At 37.4% G+C, this 21,208-nt stretch overlaps 1 protein-coding gene across 5 annotated transcripts in view; it reads right to left on the reverse strand.

The window, feature by feature from the left end:
• Positions 1-321: 321 nt before the first annotated feature.
• ARHGAP18 (Rho GTPase activating protein 18) overlaps positions 322-21,208 on the reverse strand; it is a 98,794-nt gene continuing 77,907 nt past the window's right edge. For all 5 annotated transcript variants that reach the window (XM_068938260.1, XM_068938258.1, XM_068938259.1 and 2 more), the window contains exons 8-15: positions 20,546-20,623; positions 17,847-18,006; positions 15,401-15,483; positions 13,939-14,145; positions 12,973-13,119; positions 7,180-7,304; positions 5,911-5,972; positions 322-2,690 (exon numbers count right to left, since the gene is read on the reverse strand). In XM_068938260.1, coding sequence (XP_068794361.1) covers positions 2,599-2,690; positions 5,911-5,972; positions 7,180-7,304; positions 12,973-13,119; positions 13,939-14,145; positions 15,401-15,483; positions 17,847-18,006; positions 20,546-20,623 — 954 coding nt within the window. In that variant the 3' untranslated portion in view covers positions 322-2,598. The remainder of the gene's footprint in view (positions 2,691-5,910; positions 5,973-7,179; positions 7,305-12,972; positions 13,120-13,938; positions 14,146-15,400; positions 15,484-17,846; positions 18,007-20,545; positions 20,624-21,208) is intronic.

A 21,208-nucleotide genomic window follows, 5' to 3' on the forward strand; every position in this document is an offset into this window, starting at 1 on the left:
ATGCTGAGAGGAGAGCTGTCCTGTCACGCAGGCCCAGGGAGCATTAGAGTAGGGATTTATCCAAGGCGCACGGTGGCTGCGGTGTACTCAAATGGGAGCTCCCAGTTTCAGGCCATTAGGCCTCTTCCCTGTCTCCTTTTCCAGCCGGCACTCAGATCGCAAGGCTATCTGTACCTTACTGTGCCATTTACCAATGTGTCTTTTTAGGTACAAAAATACACGCTACCTGCCCGAGACACCAAGTGGGATGTTAACAAGCAGCACTCAGTGCCATTTGTGTATACCTTACACACAAATGTAATAATCCAAATGAGAAAAGAATTCAGAAAAAAAAACATTTAATTATAAAAGAGCTTTTTAAATTAAAAAAAAAAAAAAAAAGATAATGGCACTAAACCAGAAACAAAGTAATTTAAATGATCATAGCCACGGGGCAGTCCTGTGTAATTTTATGCTGAAACTGTACAGCTGTTCCTATCGTCTGCTCTTTGCTCCTGATTAAAATAACATCTAGAGTTTCAGCAACAAGTAATCTTTTACAGAACTATAAAGTATTATGAACACACAGCTGTATTACATGACAAAAACACGTTTCATTTATTACATTAGATTCATAAATATTTACCTAAGCATTGTACTGTTTTTCTACTCTATTCCTTACATTTAAAGAACAGGAAGTAGGTTTGTTCCACTGACAAAAACGATTTGTCTTACGAATTGCCCATAACGGCACAGTGCAATGCCATGCAGGGGTCCCCAGCAGATGGGGCGTCAAGACCAGTATAGTCACATTGGAACAATATTCCACCCAGTTCTTTACATCCTGCTTTTCAGAATCCTTCAGAGCAATACTTCCTGGCCATATCAACATAGCCTTGACTTTTCAGAGCCAATAAATATTTATGCCTCCAAAACTGTTCGTACGCTGAGCCTAATTTTTCTGTGACCTTTCATTGCTTATATATAACTTTGAGAGTTCCAGTTGTTATTTTGAGAACACCACAGTGTCAGGGCCTGTACCAACACTCAACAGTAAGGCCCTTTTTTTCCATTAGTGGCTTTGATCAAGTCAAAAAAAAATGTAATTCGGGCCTTGACTGGACGTAGACTATTCCCTATGAGGTCAATATAACTCTGTATGTGCACTGAAAGAAAATACTTAGCTCCAAGGGTACAATTTCACAGTTGTTATTTCTGGAAGTCAGCATGCAGGTGTGAGCATTTAAGTGTGGGTGAGCTAGTTTACAAACAAACTGTAAAGCGTTACACAAGTTAGTGTGCTCAAAGTATTGCTGCGGGGCTAGGTCTCTGAAGCTACAGTCCATAGCACTTTGCGCTGCAATAAGTCATGTCAGTCTGTAATTCATTACCAGTGAGTTCTGTGGGGAACTTTCAGTCCTTCTCTGCAAAGGGAAGGATTTGCAGTAGTTCGCTGAGGGACCACTCATTTTTAAGTGGTTTAGATGGCATCCACCAGCCTAAGGGAAATCAGAATTTGATTTCTAGCTTGTCCAGGATGGGCCAGAGATATCAGGTATAAAGCTAATGCTAATCAGGTTGAGATATTATCCAAAAAGCATGGGTAAACTCCACAGTAGACCCTTACATTTATTTTCAGTGAAAGATTTGGTAGCTATGAAATTCAGGGTACAGTTTCTCTCCACAGTTGTTTTACTCATCCTGACAGTTTGCATTCTGCTAATAAATGGCAGTTTTTGGCAGTTCACAGAATGCTTTGCAGTCTATGAGATGTTCAAGAAAACTGAAACCAGTGTATGCAGCATGGCTGCATATAATTGCTGAAAAAATAAAGGTCTTTCTAGTGGATGATAATATTCCAGAAAGGACCTTGCCAAGAGTGGTGAGCTTTACAAATGACTCACCTTGTCATATTGTCCTATTAAAAAAAGAAAAAAGCCTCAAGAATACAATCAAACAACTAGAATAAGAATAAAAAAAATATTAAAAAGATCTAGCAAAAGAGCTGTATAGAAAGTGTTTTCACAGTTGTCTTTAAATAGTTTTCATCAGATTTTACCTAAAGTGAAAAAATAGGACTTCCAAAGACAAAGACAGGATGTATTGCATTGCAGTTGTTTCCTGTGAATTTCACACTTGGGAAATTCATGTGGCTGGTTTTAAGTATTTCTAATGCTGTACCATTCAGAAGTGCTGATCAGAATTTGGTTCTCCAACGTGCTAACTCTGCAAAAACCTGTATGAACACACACTTCTATGCAAACAGACTGCAGATCTCTAATATAAAAAGGTTAAACATCTTTTTAAAAAATAAATTCTTCTGAAACAAGATCTGGATGGGAGTATCGTTAAGGTAGATTAGGTCCACTAAAATATTTTTAACTTAGTCTCATTCCAAATACGAGTGGGAAAACTGCTTTCTCCAATGTTTTGCTGTAAGTAAAAGTGAAAATTTACTGATAATCACTGTTGCATTTCCTTTTTTTTTTTTTAAACAAGATAAGATTCTATTAATTTATATACAATACAGTTGAATGGTGAAAGGACACACTATCCCTTTGAAGCATTCAGCATTACGAAGCAAGTCCACAGGTTGTTCTTTTGCCATCTATTGTGAGCTTAGCTATTCTTAGATTTTATAACCCATTCAGCATTTGGGTTGAGCTGGTACAGGTCCTTCATGTAGGTATCATCATCAAGGCAGCGTTCTCCTAGTAAAAAGAGATGTGTGGTTGCATTAGTACCATAAATAAATAAATAGACTTTCAAAATTCCTGTCACTCTTCTATTCCATTTAGGTTTCCTGCCCTCTCTATGGTGTTTTTAAAAGAATACAGCTATCATCTAAAAGCAATCTGTTATCCTTCCCTTCTGGCTTGGAGAAGAAGGATAGAGGTAGAAAGGGAGGGAGAGAAAGAGCTGTATTTGGGGAAGTTGTTTCGTTTCTATGGCTCATTCTAGGTCAGATTCTTCACACAATGAGCCTGGGAGCTCCCCTGAGTGCACAGTTTAGGAAAAGAGGAGCAATGCCTTGGTCTTCTTGGGGTTAAATCCAAATGCTAGGTACACATTTGAGCTGAAGCCTATTAAAATTTCCAGTTACTCTCCCTTAGATGGAAAGTTCAAGCAGGGTTTGTCCTTGCTAAAGAGCCATCACTTGCTATCCTGCTCCCCTTGGATAGGAGCTCCTGTTTTACACTTGTAATGGTTATGGTCATAGAAGGGAAGAAGCAATACACTACTTTTGGTGTATTACAAAAAAACTGATTTATGTCTAACAGCTATTATGAAAACGTATGCTGATCCATCATTCTCTCACACGCAGAGCCTCATCTCACCATTTCCAGCTCTGCATCACAGCGCCTCTCTTACTCCACCATGCAAGTGTCAGGGTAGATGGCTGGTGGCCCCTTTAATGGGGGCTTTAAGGGACTGGTGGGCCCCTTTAATCAGCCAGCCAGAAGTTCCTGGACCATGCATGTGCTCCTGAAGCGGGAGACAAGCAGAAGCGCCCTGCTACAGTCAGACCGTCTGCAAGATGTCTGGACTCCCTGCTCAACCATGCCCAGTCTCTCTCTGCTGCGTTTCTCTCCATCCCTTCTCAACAGTTTGCGGCCTGTTTTCCCTTCAGGCTTTTTATCACAATCTACGTGACATGTACTACCCATGCTCCTGAACTAGGCTTACTTGCCCACACTGTTCAGCAGTGTGGCAGTGAGAGCATAGGGACAGTGGCTTCTCATTTCCATGTCCAGTGCTGGTCATGAAGCAACGGCAGAAGTCCTGTTCAATGTCCTAAAGCCCTATAGCGTACTCAGTACGGAAAAAAATGTCTTGACACTTCAGCAACTCTGTTAGGAGACGGGATTACAGGATTGCTCATGATGCAATTATGAGCCTAAGTATAAGCATATGAATATATTATGAGCCTGTTGAGTCTTCCCTCTTTTGGGTTCCCTTTACATGAGTCAGTCACATCAGGCTGAATGTCAAAGTCAGTAGCAGAAAAGCTAGAAACAGCAAAGATCAGAATACATAGTTTACCTAAACCTACACAGCAGGTTAAAGTGAGGGAGTAGCTCTATATCCTTATCTTAAGAATATTTGCCAAGTTAATTAGGACTAGTGTTTGTAAGGGCTGATTAAAGCTGAGATTCTCTAGTAATAAACCATTCAGATAGAGGAGGCTTCTAAGCATTCTATCCTATTGCATAACAATTAGAAAATATATCTGCTGCTAGCCACATCCGTGCTCTAAGAGACACACACATTTTCTGTCATGTTTTATGTAATACTAGCTTGTTCCAGTTACACTCTACTTCTATTAGAGACTTTTCTTCTACAATGCTAACACCTCTGTACAATAAACACAATACTCCCCTCCTGTAAAAAAGTCATACAAGTCTGGAAACACAAACTGCTTTAACAGGCATGACAAAAGTACATACATATTGGATATGCAAGAAAACAGGTAATATATTAATCTGGCATCCAAATATTTTAGTAATTTTTTTTTTTTTTTGCCTTCAGACTTACTGAAAAAATCGAAAAAAAATTTGTAACAGAGAAAATACGAAAGTGTTATTTCAGTTCAAGTCTTCTGTTGAGATACAAAAACATTTAAATTCATTTAAAGTAGTGACCAGGTACAGGGAAAAGTGCCAAAAGTAGCAATTACATAGAGGATTAAAATTTGCAGTGTGCAGAAGTACTGAGTCTTCACGGAATTTTATAGCTTCAGGTAAATTTTAATAGTCTACAATTAGTAGGGAAAAAGTAAATGTAAATGCAATACAATACTGTTTTCTAGCTTTGTGGGTTTTTTTAATTTGCTCAACACATGAAAGAAACTGTGACTGGAAACTGATTCCTAATGCAAAAATACTTTTGCATTCATTAAACAAAATTTCAGAACTGCATTCAAAACAATGCTTTGGCGTTAACTTTACTGATCTACTCTTCATTTTAATCAACGGTTACACAGAGCAAGAAAGAGGAACAGTTGGAAAATTTAATCTCTAGAAGATTAGCTTCTTCCCATTTTAGCAGTGACTTCCCCATAGGAACTTATATGAAACACTCAAATGCAGAGCACGAAGGGCTGTAAGTTCATTCATTATGCCTCAGTTCAAAGAGATGAAAAAGATGAACTTCAAGCACCTTCCTATCCAGCCTTTCTATGGTTCTTTCTATGGACTGTACATACGTATCAGGATCACCTTTAACAACTGCTGTCTTCCCCTAGCAGAGATAGTAAGATATTACTAACATGATGATCACACCAGCTTCTCTGCTTCTCTCTCCCTAAGGTTAACCTTCTGTATTGGTGCCAGGGTGAACTAGGGCCATGAATAAAAATGGTTTTACCCCAAAAAATTGGCTGGCAGGAAAATACATGTCAGGGAAACATAAAGCCCATCATCACATCTGTATTTTAAACATTTCTCTCCCATTCAAATATTTGCCAATTACCTAGAAAAAACCCCAATATTCAGAAGCACCTCTCCTCACCTTTGGCTGGATAGGAATAGAGGAAAAGCTCCACTACGTGAATCCAGCTTTACCACAGCCAGCTAACTATAAATAGAAATATTTGGAAGAAGGAGGACAAAAGAACGGAGCAGATTTAAGCTTTAGACATTGCTCCAAAGAGCTCAGGCCAGCAGATTAAAAAAAATAAAAGTGCTAAGTAAATAAATTTCCTGGTTATATGCAGTCCTGCTCCTTCCATAGTGGCAATCTTTATCTCTGTCAGTTGGCTCTGGACAAATACGCTGACACGTGAGCCAGAGCACCCTCTTGTTTCATTATAATCTTTAAGGGGCAAATTCCTCTCCTACTTACATCAGCATGCAACCACAGGGAAGTCTACAGAAAAAATGCCAAGAAATCCAATTCTAACAAAAGAAGTTGTTCAGAAGCCATTCTTACCAATATTTCCTCCTATTTCATACAGAAAGACCTCTTCTTTCTTGAGTGTTTGGACACTTCCACTGTCAGGAACAAAACAAAATTATTAACTATACTGCCAAAGAGCTTGTACACCAGCCATTGAACCATGTCGAGGAGAAGCGCTAGTTAAAGTCAGCAGTGTACCAAGGTATCTCTTCATGTTTTTACTCATTTACTGATACAATAAGTGAATAAGAACACCTTGCATGCTAGTGCAAGTGAACAATAAATTACACAGAAGGTAAAATAAGACAGACGTGAAGACACTGAGGTTTCCATAAGATAATTTAATCTTTGTTAGCAAGTAGCCTTATATTTACCCTCTAATTTTCTTTCATTGTTGCTGAAAAATAAGTACTCCCCTGACACACTTCATATTTCTGAAACAGCCTCATAGTTAGGTAGGGGAAAACACGTTATTGCAACTAAAAGAAGGAGAAATCAGACAACGGAAGAATAAATCCCCCAACTGCAAAAGGATTTTATTTTTCTCACTGCTTAACTGTAGACATACATGCTAAAGTGCGGCCAGAAAATAACTTTTTGTCATAAGCTTAAGCCCCTGGAAAGAGCATTTAGGAAGAAGCAGCTTCTTAATCTCAACTAGAGTGCCACGTTAGCACATTAGCGCAAACAGTTATATGAAAATGTTACGATGCACATATGCTTGTGTAAAACGTTATTCTGTACTAGATCTATTCTGATTTCTTATTCTGCTCATATATATAAATAAATAGATATTATACACAGATAGGCAGATGTAAAGACTTCACTAAATTTTCTCCCTTTCTCAGTGGATTTGGATGACTCAAACGTAGCTTTCCTTTTAAATCGCTGCACATGCACGACATTTTCTCATATTTATATTCCACTAGACTGCTGTTTTATATAAGTGCAATTTTTACCGAATATTTTCTTTCTCTTTTCTTCATTCATTTGATTCTTAAGACTTATTTTCTTGGAGTTGCCCTCTAACTTCTTCCTGGAAAGTTACAAAGTATTCCTGGCCCAACCGACTAAACAGCAATTCATGGTCGTCTTAGGCCGCTCGCATGTTCCTGAAGGCCTCGTTAGCTTTAGAAGCATTAGAAACACTAATTCCTCAGGCGTGTATTCCAACAGGCTAAATTCAGCCCAAAAGTTCAGTGACCTCACCTTGATTCCGACTATTTTAAAACTTCTTTCTTGATATAACACAGAAAAAGCCACTTAACCTGAAATGTTAACAAAATAAAAATGTGTTTGTACCTTTTCTGGCTGAGAAACCTGGCTACTATATCACTGGCTTTCAGTTCTTCTGTCAGCTGTATTGCCATGGAAACTTTCGAAAGATGAGGCGCTTGCACCCGTATCACTCCCTCAGGAACATCAGCCTGCAAAGCAATAATGATATTGGAACAAAGCTGCGAGCAGCTGGCTTTCATGAGTTTCTCAAAATACAGTATGGAATAAGTAACTTAGCACAACGCTCTGTAAGTACGCTTAACTACTGTCTACTTCACCGCAGAAATATCATAACTATGCAGTAATTTAGTAAATTACATCAGACCTTCAAACCTCTTTTCAATGGTAGGAAGAGCTTCAGAACGAAAGAACAGTAGTGTTTAATTATTTCTGAAAGATGTTAAGAGTAACAATAATGATTACTGTTATATTAAGAACCCATTGTGGTATGATACGAAGCACATGAGACTGATATGGAAAGGACTTGCTGTAGGCATGAAAGCCAGGCAGCCCACCCACCTGCCCTCCCCCCTTCTCAGAAGGAGCCTTTCCAGTTTCACTTCACCTGAATTTGATACCAAAAAGGAATCACAACATACTCATGGGTCAGTCTAGTTTAAGTGATTCCTCTTTTCAAATACCATATCCTTTTAAAACACAGATATTCACTAGCGCAGCTTTTCCTTCCCATTTCTTATTCTCTAGAATATATTCAGCTAGTCAACCTGCAGCTCTGACTACATGATAGCTTTGTATTTTATTTCAACCCAGAAACCCATGAGGATGACTATCAGTTATATTAGTTATAGAGAAGGAGGGCTCCAAAGGGCTCCACACTGTTTTTGTGTTCAACTTGCAGTACATGACATTTGAAGTTGCAAAAGGCACAATTTATTTGTGAATAAGGTCCTAATTTCTGTTCCTGAAAATCTTAAGATAATTTATCTATTCATATTACACTACCATTTACCCAGATGTAGTCATTTTGATAGGAAAAGAAATGTAAAAATACCAGTAGTCACGGTTGATTATGACAGTTCATTCTCCCTCCCCCCGCCCCAATTTACTGCAACTGTAAAGCTGAACATTCATTCTTCCACAATCAATGGACAAATCTGGGCACCAGTAAATGTAGAATAGCTCCTCTGAAACCATTCACGTTAAACTAACACAGAACAAGTATAAATGTGATCAGAATCAGAAGCACAGTTTCCTGAGGAAACTAAAGTCTCATTATTACATAAATGTGATGCGCCACGGCAAATAATTTTAATCAAGTAACCCTTCTACAACCGATCTTTTAATATATTGATTGTTAAAAAGCTTCCTGCCTTGAGTATATGAGAGAAGGAACAAGAAATGTCCATAAAGCTATAACATTACGGTCACAGATCAAACAGAATGATTATTTTGTATCTAGGGGAAACCAGCTCACCTAATGAATGTATTTGGCCACTTTCACCACTTCTGTTTACGGAAGAACTCATGCTCAGCTGCGCAATATGTTCATGGTGCCTAACTAAAGAGAGATCAGATATTGAGCACGTTTCTCAGTGCAGTTTGGTGGGAAGGAAAAAGTGACCATAAACTCTAGGAGCAGTGTCACAGCAGGAACTAGCCTCTGCCCAGCAGAGTTCAAAAACATCCAAGTTAGGATTCCACGTTACAGTGTATAAGCCAAATACCTAGAAGGTGATTGACAGCATGCTGAAGGGTGGGTGACCTACCCTGGTCAGTAAAACATGACTTAAGACTCCTGTCTCACAGGCATTCTCCGGATGAGGCTTACAACACTGAAACTCTGGCAGAGTTAGGTACTTACACAAGATTTAGAGACGTCAAGAGAAGTATGTCCTTATCAGCTGGCGCCAAAATATACTGGCATAGCACCTGCATTCACCTATGAGGTACTCATCTTGTTTCAAACCCTTTCTTTTCAGAGAGACTTGAATTTTTATATTATGAAAGAACCATAGCTGTTTGGCTATAGGATCTAGAGTGGGTCTCGTATAGATTCTCCTGTTCGTTTTGCATGACACACTTAAATATTCCTCAGGCTAGAGGAAGAGAGGAGCTAAATGACTAGCCAGTATTTTCACTGGTGACTCAGATGATAGACTAGAACATACACTTACTAAATGTGCAAATGATACCAAGCAGAAACAGGGCGTAAGCATTTTGAAGAACAGAACTGGAATTCAAAACAATCTTGATAAATGGGAGATGAAGTCTGAAAGTGGGATACAGTTCAAAGAGAACAACTGCAAAACGTTGCATCTAGTTTGGAAGAATCAGCTATACAACTATGTAAAGAGAAACTATTTAGCAGGCAGCACTTCTTTAGCAAATAATCTCAGATTACAGTGGATCACAAATTTAGCAAAAGTCAGAAATGTTATACTGTGAAAAAGCAAACAGGTTTTATAAACAGAATAGCTAGATGCTATTGTGGTTATTCTACCCTGTATGAGATATATCCAGTAGTATTGTGCTGTGCCACTAACAAGATTCCTCCTTTCTGTGGAACAATTGCCACAGAGAGAAGAATGAATTGACGGATGGTGCAAATCTGGCTACGATAGCTGAAAAATTCCCGGTCGCGATAACACCTTTCTTTGCGTGACTAGGACACGCTGCACCCCAAGAGAAACATAAAGACTTAATCCCTAACACAAACCTGGGCCACAGAGTTGTATGCACTGATACTTGGAAAAGTGGTTAACACTCAAGAGCGTTCTAATATTAACCACTCTCAGCACTGTACAGAGATCTTGCCCCAAGTCTCCTCCCCTTCCCCAGGAAATGCTATTTAATCTGTCTTAAAAGGGGAAATATGATTGATAGAAAGGTCTCACCAGAGGTGAGATGAAATTTTATCGTTTATGTCGATTACCAAAAGATCTGACTGCTATTTAGAGTGCAGATTTTGAGATATTTCTGAAGATTATGAAAGTGACCCAAGCCTTGTCCAACTACATTTAATCATGTCCTATGGCACAGTTTGGTGTAGGAAATCACTACTTGTACTTAGTTTTTATTCAGTTGCAAGCAAGATAATGAAATCTCAAAAGTTTCAAACAGTTTTCACTGGAGTGGTGATTCACCACAAGTGTTGGTGCATCCCTTGCTGTTTAATAATGGAAAGGAAAGCAGGTCAGGAACTGCACATTTAAATGGCCTCAATTTAAAATTAAGGCAACACAAACCGCAAATTGAAAAAACAAATTTTCAAGTATGTCCTGGACTAGTTCCATAAAGAACTGGGACAACTTTAGCTGCTTGGAAACATATTTAAAACAATCATTTATGATGAAGCCATAATCATATTTGGGAATATGATTTTAAGAGTAGTATGTTCTCAGGCACCTAAATTATGGAATGCTTTAAATAAGCATGAAAGGACTTGTGAAAAATACTGCCTTTAAATTTTTTCAGAAAATCTCTTGAGATTTCTAAGGCTTAAAGAAAGTTCTTCAATACTAACTTTACATTTGGGTAAGAATGTATTACTTGAGACTTCAGTTTTAATTCTCTGGTGGATTAAAAAGGCATATTTTACTCTAAAAGACTAAACTGAATTACAAAAAAATAAAAATAAAATTTTAAGTTACAACATCATTTGCCTATTTCAGTGTATTCTGCTGTTATTTGTACATTGAACAGGTGATGGCAGCATTCTTTTAAGTGTCAGCTCACCATAACTCAGCTGAACTGTTTGCAAGGAATCCTCTTACTAGAGAGTATAAAATACGTCAGTGTTAATTAGCTTTATTTTACAATTTTAGATAAGTTCTGATTCTGTGTATGGATTACTTTAACTATATTCATAAAGACAGATATGAAAGTAAGGCAAAGTGATGCCTGAGGAATTAATCCATATTCAACACTTAGAAACGTGTCAAATACTGCACAGAAAATGAGTTAGGAACACTGAAAAATACGGCTGTGGCAGATATTGGATGCAGTGGTCTGAAGGATCCAGCTTTTTGCACACTCCAGCACTAAACTTTTTTTGAAATGGTAGAGATACAATTCTGCACTAGCCATCTAAAATACTGTTTTCAAAACACTGGAAATAGACAGTACTGTAAGAGGCTGCGACCTAAATAATCACCTCTTAACCTTGTTCTTTTGCAAAGAGTGTCGCATCATGAACATTCTGCACCAGGAACATTCTTCACTAGGTATTTTTATGGTTACTGTGTAGAAAGATTTTTAAATATGCAAATGTAACAAGTTACAAAATATATTTCTAGCTTACAAATCACTGGTCCCTCAAGCATATACAGTCTTTTTTTTTTTAATCTTTTTTTTTTTAAATTCTGATGTGAAATTGGCACATAAGCAATACCATCAAGTTATATATATTTTAAAGGTGGATTTGATACCTACTTTAAATTTTTTTCCTTACCCTTTAAGATAAAGCCCCCCCAAAAGCTACAGCCTGCATAAAATCGGATTTGCTATCATCAAAAAAAAAAAAAAAAAAAAAAAGGGAAACTTGCAAGAGCAAGCCAAGCAGGCTTGTGAAACGTATTCATAGCCCTATTCTAATTTCTGGCTTAACAGCTTTAACAGTTTCCTAGACATATACAAAAAATACAGCTCAGGCCAAGTGCATTTTTACAAGCTACCACAAGATGTCTCTAACTCACTGGAATCTTGAATATGACTTCAACCCACAAAATTATATATTTTTACATCATTTAGATCTGATTTCTGTTCATTATGTTATGAGGATTTATATATATTTGGTGTTACTTGTTTACGTATTTAACGCAACTTTGTGTGTATGTCAGATGTATTATAATGCAGAAAGGAAGAATGACTATAAGAAACTGCACTGCATAGGCCAATAAGCTAAAAAATATTTGCAATTATAAACTTAAATAGAAATTACAAATACTAAGTAATTGCTAGGTACATGAGATACTTTTCCGAAAAGTTTCCATAGCAGGGGAAGTAGTTCAATTAAAGAATTCCTAAGGCACAGGAAAAATGTGCACTAAAATGCCACAGGACATTTGTTTTCTTTTTAAAGAATGTGTGAAGAATGTTTGTTACACTGAAACATCTTCCTAGCCATCACTGAGGGGTCTGGTAGAAGTCCATTACTTTACAAAGAGATACTGAACTGTAGTTTGTATTTAGAAGGATAACGTGGGAGTGGACACGCGGATAGTAGCTGCATAATAAGTGAATTTATCAGGTTTTGAATGTTACATCTTCATGTGTCTATGCATGCTCCGGCATGCTCCTCTTTACAAGTAATGCTTAAAGGTTCACTGAGGCAGAGTTCAGTGCTTGGGGGACTCCTGTAAGAGGAAGGAAGCTTAAATACAAGCTTTGTTTCCAATAACTATTAAATATCAAATATTGACATCCAACAGTAAGTAAACACAGAGTATTGGGAATTTCATGGGGCAGCAATGCACTCAAACCTAGCTACGACAATTCTGAATGTCGTCACAACATTTGTCCCCTGTGCAAATACAGAATTTCGTGTACTTTTGTTTCAGATGCCCAAACTGAAACTACCTGCGGGATATCATTTTTCAGAATACAGGTATTTTGCAACATCTGTACAAAAAAATGAAAGAAAAATAAAAATCAACCAGCTAACCCACCCTCAAAGATGTGTCTTGCTAGGAACCTGTAAGCTATGTTAAGCAATGCTAATTTACTACTTATTGAAATTCTCAGTCAAACAAATGTTAAACAAATCCTCTCAGCTCTATCTCCACAGCTATATCCATTGTTTTCAATAGACATGAGAGTCTTATTAATGAAGTATTCATCAGGTATATCTTTCCTTACATCATTAGAGGTCTTGTCTTGTTTCTCATGCTTTTCCCGGTCATAAGCCATCTTTTTCAGAAGTTTCTTCATAGCTTTGTCCTTCTTCTCCTTCTTCTGGCTTTCAGCGTTTTGTTTTCTCACTTGGTTAACGATAAACTTAGGAATCTAGATGAATATAGACAGTAAGTATGAATATCTACATCGTTTCCTTAACTACCAGAACTTTGTAAATTGACAGATTGTTGGGTAGAACTGGAAAAAAATAGTATTTCCTGTAATAATTAAAGATTCAAATAATATAAGCCTATGAAAATATTTTAGAAAAGCTGCACTTGTGACGTTACAGTCTATCCAGTAAGCTCTCAATGGAATAGAGGCAGAATCGAGTCTTTATGCAGTGTTTTTACCTTCCTCAGCCAAACACATTCATTCAACACAGTCTGTGTGATGGTGATAACAATCCTTCCATGCAAAGGTCAGGATTGTTTAAAGTCGCTGATGGACAACAAAGCCTGAAGTTCTCCAGCCTGTGTGAGAGCCTGCTTGAGGCCACGACTCAACTCCTTGTTTTATCAAAATATATTCTAGCATTTCTTATATAATATAAAGTTTAGCCCCAAAGAGAAATGGACTAAAGCAGCACATCTCCTGTAATGTAAGAGACAAAGATCTCCAAACAGAAAAGAATAAATTCCTCGTAAGAATGATACTGATAGGCCAATCACAAGCATCCCCCAAGGACTTATTTCTGAGTTCACATATTGTATATACAATATTAACACTCTAACCACCAGTGCTTAATTCTATCATAACATATAATGATTTTATTTCACTCCCTTAAGAGTTATCTGTGAGGAAAAACTCGGTAGGATGAGGCTGATCCTTCTCTACTTCATGGAAATAAGTTCACAGTTCACCTCATTTCTTTGTTCAGATTCCTTGTTTGCGAGGTTTATGATTTTTTTTCCACTAGAGAATACTTACTGTCCAGAGAAGTTTTTGGTACTGAATCATGAAGTGCATGACGTTTGCTGTTCCAGCTGCCATAACAAACTGGCTTTGTTCAATAGCCTTTGAGCCAAACCCACGAAACGTGAAAAGGTTTGGGGCCATCACCATTGCAACATTCTTTAACGTCATTTTATTTTTATCTCGATGATCAATTACTCTCTGGAGGAATTCAAGCAGTACCTGAAATAAGAGCAGAATTTGAACCTTATCTCTACACATGAAAAAGTCAGAGTGAAACATTGTATTACATAACCTTGACAAAGGCTCTTTATTCCTAATAAGACTAGATTAAAAGCAATCAATAAGAGGAAGTATGGATATATTTATTCCTAATAAGACTGTAATGCAAGTTTTCTTTCCTTTAACTAATGAAGTAAATCATTCTAGCTGTTTTTGTGGATAACACTTTCAAAAGCACTGAAGTGACTTTGAAGCCCTGCACAGTAAGACTTTCAAAACACTTGTTATTTAGGAGCATAGGTAGGCATCCCAAAGATGCTTTTGAAAACATCACTGTTGGCTTTTCTTAAATTAAAAGTGAACACAATAATGCCAACTGTCATGGTTTCCATGTGGCTAGTTCAGCCATGTATGCAGCTCATGTAAACCACTGCATTGTGAATGACAGGTAGGCCGTTAAAAACTGTCAGTCTTCAACTAATTCACTTCCAGATATTGATAACTCAACTGCAGGAGCCCTCCTGACTACTTCCACGCAGTAAATACATTTAAAAAGGAAGGCATGTGTAAATAATAAGAACTAATGGGATTTTTGCCCAGAATAGAAAGCGTCCAAGATATTCTACATCCTACACAAATCCAGCAAATTTATTTTTATTTGGAGCAACTTTAATAGTAAGCACGTCCTGAAAAAAGATGAATAGCTTTGCTACAAGAGGACAAGCCCAGACTGGAAGATTCCATGTAACGTGCTGCAAATATCCAGAGGAAGTGTACATTTCTAGCTTACTAAGAGTTGAAACAAACAGCACACACAAAAGCTGGGAATAAAAACAAAGAGCTAAACCTATTTGTTAAAAGCCAAGTCTCTAATACAGTATTCTAATACTGCTTCTTTTTCTATCTAAATAATCAGTGACTGCTCCTGCAAAGAAGGAAATAAACTTGTAATAGAAGAGGTCGCTCCCTGAGAGATTATTATTGCAATCTCTTGGAAAAATTTCAAGCTCCCCTCTTAATACTCATTTGGATGTTTGGAATTAAGCTCCTAAATCATTTTTTTCTGAAGTTCTGTGAAATAAGAAAAAAAAAAATCACAAGTTTCAACATTAACTTTGAACTGAAAAAAGGCAAATCAAAATACTTCACATATCAGTTAAAATGTTAAAAAACAATAGCATTCATTACAGTGGATTCACAAGAAATCAACAAAATTCTCTTATTCCAAAAGGAAAAAAATATCAGCAATTCTAACCTTCAGCGTGTCTCTGTTTGCTTCAGGTAGAAGGAGAACCAAAAGATTCAGAGCTTGTAGCTGCTGATTCCTCGTTGGAAGATCTGCCAGTGAAGCACATCAACCTCAATATTTTAAAATTGTCACTTATCCTCTTGAAAAAACATGATTTTTAAGTGGAATCCTCTTGTAAAATGCTGAGTGCATACACAAAGCTAATCATCATTGTATGAAAAAGGACTGCAGATCCTTCTCTTCTGATACTCATTTTCAAATGTTCCAAATGTTTATGATTCAGTTGCTATATGACTCAGCAGTCTTCTGGCAATATTTTTTAGATGCCTTGTGATACTTTTACTCTATACTTATTTTGCAATGTTACAACACGAACTAAACGGCTAAGGGTTCCTCCCTTTTTGAGCCTGTGCCCCAGCATATGAAAGGGCGCATTCAAAACTGCTTTTGCCGTTTCTACAATCACCTCAACAATTGCACGGTCTCCCACGTCTACCCACGCAGAGTGACTGTGCCACCTTAACTACCTACAGCCACGAGTGCCGTACCAAACATGGCAACCCACAATTAAAGAATAGTGATGCTGGCTCCCCCTTTTACCCAATAGCTCAATGGTGCATCATTTACCGAAAATGCAGGACAAGCACATTTCTATACTCCTTCACCTCCTAGAAGAGTTCCTAAGTCCTTGCAGTTCCCATGTCCTTTTGTCACGCTTTAGAGGACGTGGTCTGTCAAGTGTTCTCAGAAAATTCCTAATGAATCAGGCCGTATATAAAACAAATTAAGAAAGAGGTACCTGCACTTGGCATAGTTTAATTACACTAATGGAAAATTCAACAGGGCTGCTTTTGTGCGTTCCATTGGAATTCCAGCTGATCTGCTATTTTCAAACACATTTCATCCAGATTAGATTGGGAGAAAGAGCAAAAAAGATTCATCCTTTATTAAACAAAAAAGATAATGCTTGCTCGCCACTTTCTACGATAATAAAAATTAAGGATCTGAATAATGAATCGTGAATTACATAGTCGTTTCAACATGTGCAGCAGGGTTAAACTTAGTTGCAAAGCACCATGTCACAATGGTCAAAAAGCAATTAAAACTGATTACTTAAATCAAGGTTTTCTGTCTGTTCACTTGAAAAATGATTTAATTTTTTTTTTAAATTGCATTTATTTAAGTCTAACCACACAGGTTAATCACAGCATCATGAAAGATACTGATCACTGTCATAAAGGTGGCTGTTTTTTTTCCGTACCTTATCTTATTACATTTAAACAGCAAGACAAGCAGACAATACAGTACAAGACATAAGCAATCTGTCTGTTTTGCCTCAAATCCTTTGGCTCAACATAGAAGGTGTTTTCAATCCCGGCACCTCAATATTTTCCGGGTAGGTAAAACCACATAACTTTTCAGACAGCTCAGGAGCGGCAAGCAGAGCCACTACCGGATCCAGTCAGTATCTGGTAAGTGGAACAACCTTTTGGAGATGTTAGCAGCCAGCACCATTTAAAAGCATTCTGGCGTTTCTTTAACTTGCTGCTCAGTACTCGGTACTGCAAAATCAAAGTTGTGTAATAGGCTTAAGCCCCAGCCCCCTACTCACACTAACTTAATCGTATGTGCTCTTGAAAAGCAGCTCACAATCTGGAGAGTGAAAGAGTCCACGCTTTCTAAGAGTATCCATCTGTCTCTCTGTCCTTTGGTATGCCCTGAATGTGCTACTTAGAAATGAGCCATCACTTTGCTCACGAACAAGAGGAATAGATTTTTCTGAAACTAACATACCTGCGCTGGCTGTGGAATTAATGTATGTGGAACCTCACTCCTGATTTCATTATCACCCAGTCACTCTCCTTCTATTACAACTAATGTATTTGCTGTCTTGGTGACCAGCTGGCAGAGAGGACATTTTCACAGGAGCTTGCTGATCCTCAAGGGACCAGGGATGATCAACAGTTCTGACTATTCTGCTGTAACTTTTCCCATTGCAAATGGAGAAAACACCCTCCACCTCCTATACTAAACAGTATGAATTACCACTTGTTGGATTTCCTGCAGAACTATTATATCTTTGTTGTCCTGTTTTCTTCTGAATCAAATAATTGTTTACAAACTGATGGCATCTTAACATATCACTAGTTCCTTATAATTCATCCACACCTCCTAAAGACTATTAGAAACATCTGAGCACAGAGTAACACGAGGTGTTTTTATTTTATGCATAAACTACTAAAATAGATGTCCCATGAAAAATGTTATTTGACTGTCAGCAAAATTATGCCCTGTCTTTTCTCAGGTGAAGCCATATGGTTGTTATTTAGTTTGTTTTTCAGGCTAACATATTATTAGCGGAAATGCTACTATGACAAAGAAGCACTTCTCTGCACTCAATTTGTTTATGGTCTCACTTGTTCACAATTGAGACAGAAAGGACACTACTCACTCTGCACATCTTGGAAAGCTTTGAGATATTCTACAGTGAGAAGTGGCTGAGGCATCTCTCGGATGAAGAGTTTTAAAAGACTTGCTGCATCATGTTGCTTTACATTTTCCCAGTTGAAAGTCCCTTCATAAAATTTTGCTTCCAGTTCTTGGCAAAGACTCTGAAAGGCAACAAGCACAGAGAGCAGCAATAACACTTGGCTGCTGTAAGTTATGTATTATACACATAGCAATACTTTCCATGCTTCGGGGGGGGGGGGGGGAAGGGAGACATCTGAAATATCACTTAACTCCAGCTGCCACTGATATTTTGCTACACAAAGATAAATTGAAGATCAGAAGCCCCGAAAGCAAACAAACAGTAATAGGCAGCAGACTGCCAAATCACATAGGAAGAAATCCTGTGGGCCTGCCTCGGGGCCATATGGAAGATTCTATAAGAGCCAGATATCATACGCATTGACATAAGGGAAATGGTTTCCCCCTCCCCGCAAATATTAAGATGTGGCTCTTACACTCAGCAATTCTGAAACTGCATACCAGAGGGTGTTGCTGTAATGCATGTTTTTTTTCATAAACAAATATGGCAACTATGCATGCTGACACTTGGTTTCCTATCAAAACATACACTAAGGCAAGGCTGGTTCTCTTCTTAAAATACAGGGAAAAGATTTGAGGTGATTGCATAGCTGGGTGTCTTGCCATCTGTAGAGAACCTCATGCCTTTGGACACACATAGCTTTGCCTAGCACTCGATCTCAAACATGCCCTCCGCAGAAGGGGACTGTGTTGCAAACCAAGAGGTTAAGCCCTCTTCGGTTCCCTTCTTTTTGCCTCAGTTCTTCCAGACAGAAAGCGAGGACAGAAACACCTTCTTGCTTTGCAAAGTGCATGAGACAAAGCGATAAAGAATACTATGGAAAAAATTGGCCATAATTATTTATCTGGACAGGAAGGGCACATGGGATAAAAAAATACTAGATACATTTTTAAGAAAAAAATTAATTTCGTCTAAATGGAAAATGGATCTGTGCTTTCAAAAGAAAATGTAGATACTTAAATTAAGTGCTATAGACTGAAATAAAAGTTGGATATTCCTAGCTGTCTGCCAGAGAAATCTGCTGTCTCCACTGATTATCCAAGAGGTTCACAGGCACTAAGATCCTAACTCAGATGTCTAAAGTCAAGTGGTGTGATTTCCTGCAGATCAACAAAAACAAGCTTTAGAAATAAATATGAGAATTTTCCCTCACAGCCTCACCAGCTCCTCTATCCACATTCAAGCTAAATCACTCTGGCAAATGTAGTATTAAACAACTAGAAAAAATGAATTATTTTATCTGAGAGGCAAGAGCAAAAACATCAGCTATGCATCCTAATGGACTAATGTTTAGATTTTAAAGTAAATATATATATTTTGGGGTGTTATAGATATGCAATACATTTTTTTAAATTAGTCTGAAATCTATACAAAAAGATACCAAAATATTTTATTTTGTGGAGGTTATCTATGCCATTCTAATAAAATTATTTAAGAAGGAAAATATTTTCTTCTAGTATAGGAGAAAAAAAGTTCAAGAAAATTCGAGAAACCATTTAGAGAAAAATCATCAGTCTTAAATATTCTAAATGCTGTGATTTTCCATAAAGTTGGCATTAAAATAAGTACATGAACTTTACATCTTAGCTAACAAAGCAATTGCTTAATTTGAAGAAGAAGCTCCTGCAAATGAATAGGCAAAAAATTAATGAAAGTCAAATAGTGAGTGATCTCCTGCCTGGAAAATTGTATTAAACAAATAAAATTAAAGAATAAACAAATAAAATCATTCCAGTATGCAGAACTGATGAAAAGTGGAAAATAAAGAATGGAGGAAAACTATAAAAAAAAAAAAATCTTAGTTACGGGTGAATAAACAAAGCCAGTTTCCATAATATTCCTTTCTTTCAGTTGTTTCTAATGAACCAGCTGCTGGACAAAGTTCTACATGACGGAGGCTGGCAGACATCTTCGGACAGCTGAATCCACTTAAATGGTCCTTTCTGTTTAGAATTTAAGGCCAGCTCAGACCATCTTTTTAACGCATTGACTCTTGGTGTGAATCATACTGTGTATTTAGTTTGCTGCATTAAGGCAAATACTGGGGAAGAGTCTGCATGCAATTGGCACTCACTCTGCTAAGTGTCAGTGCGAACAGACATGCCTAACAAGATTGTGCTTAGCGAGCTGGGTAGTTATATTGCTGTTCATAAAAATAAATGTGAGAGGTTCTTCAGTGCATGCTGGCTGCCTTGCCCTGTAACACATGTGAAGTCTAGCCATTAAAATAGGCTCATGATGCCAGAGAAGAGCTTCCTTCAAGGGTAGAAACGCTATGTATGAACTGCTGGTTCAGGGAAAAAAACAAGAGGCTGGAAAGCTCGTGCCAAGAATTAATGAGATTTTGGCACAGCTGAATTTAAAACATAGCCTTGACTCAGCTTCAAACTTGAACTCCAGTCTTCTCCTTAAAACTACATTGGATGAAATCATCAGCCTCCTGGCTAACGTAACTCAATTTTCTTTGTAAAAATATTTTGCTTTTTTTTTTTAAAGATTTTAATAACAACCTGGCATTAAAATGTATTTCCAAGACAAAAATAAAGGCAGCAAGTGCAGATAAGCTTTTGGGGGTGTTGACAATCTGTGCAATATTTTACCTTTACTCTTGCTGCAACTCCTGGTATCCTAAGCAGTCCTTCCGTTTCCAGTGTTGCCTCTTCGATCTGGGAAATCAGCTGTTAAAAATAAACCAAGCTACTTGAAAAAGATGCTAATTAAAAATTACTGCTTGATAGTTCTAATACAGTGGAGCCTTTATTTATGTATGGGTTGGCACACACACATAAACACATGGTTTACAAGTGGATTACTGTTGTAGATGTAGAAGAAACCTTTAATCCTTTATTTGAAAATTATTAAAAAAAGAGTTTTATTAAAAAAGAAAACTGCAATGTCTAGACCACCTCCAGAGATAGGGAAGCAGTTTATTTCTATAACTACTCCAACTTAAAAAATAAATCCCAACTACTATCTTGTTAAAATGGGATTCAAACTAATTAAGGTAAAATAAAGATACAGTACTAACTTTCTCACAAATACTCTTCTTTACAACTTTACCAGAGAAGACCTAAGTACACTTAGCCTTTAAAGAGGCTCAGTTGTGCAAATACTGGCATCCTCCTAACAAACTCATCAGTTTGCAATCCTATGCACAGCTTAAATTAGTACAAATTCTGTAAAATCACTTAAAGTACGTATCATGAACTGTGTTTTTCTAAAAGGTAAGTGTAGAAGTATTCACTAAAGGACGAACCTAAAAG

This window comes from Struthio camelus, chromosome 3 (assembly GCF_040807025.1).
Source record: "Struthio camelus isolate bStrCam1 chromosome 3, bStrCam1.hap1, whole genome shotgun sequence".
NCBI classification, from domain to species: domain Eukaryota; kingdom Metazoa; phylum Chordata; class Aves; order Struthioniformes; family Struthionidae; genus Struthio; species Struthio camelus.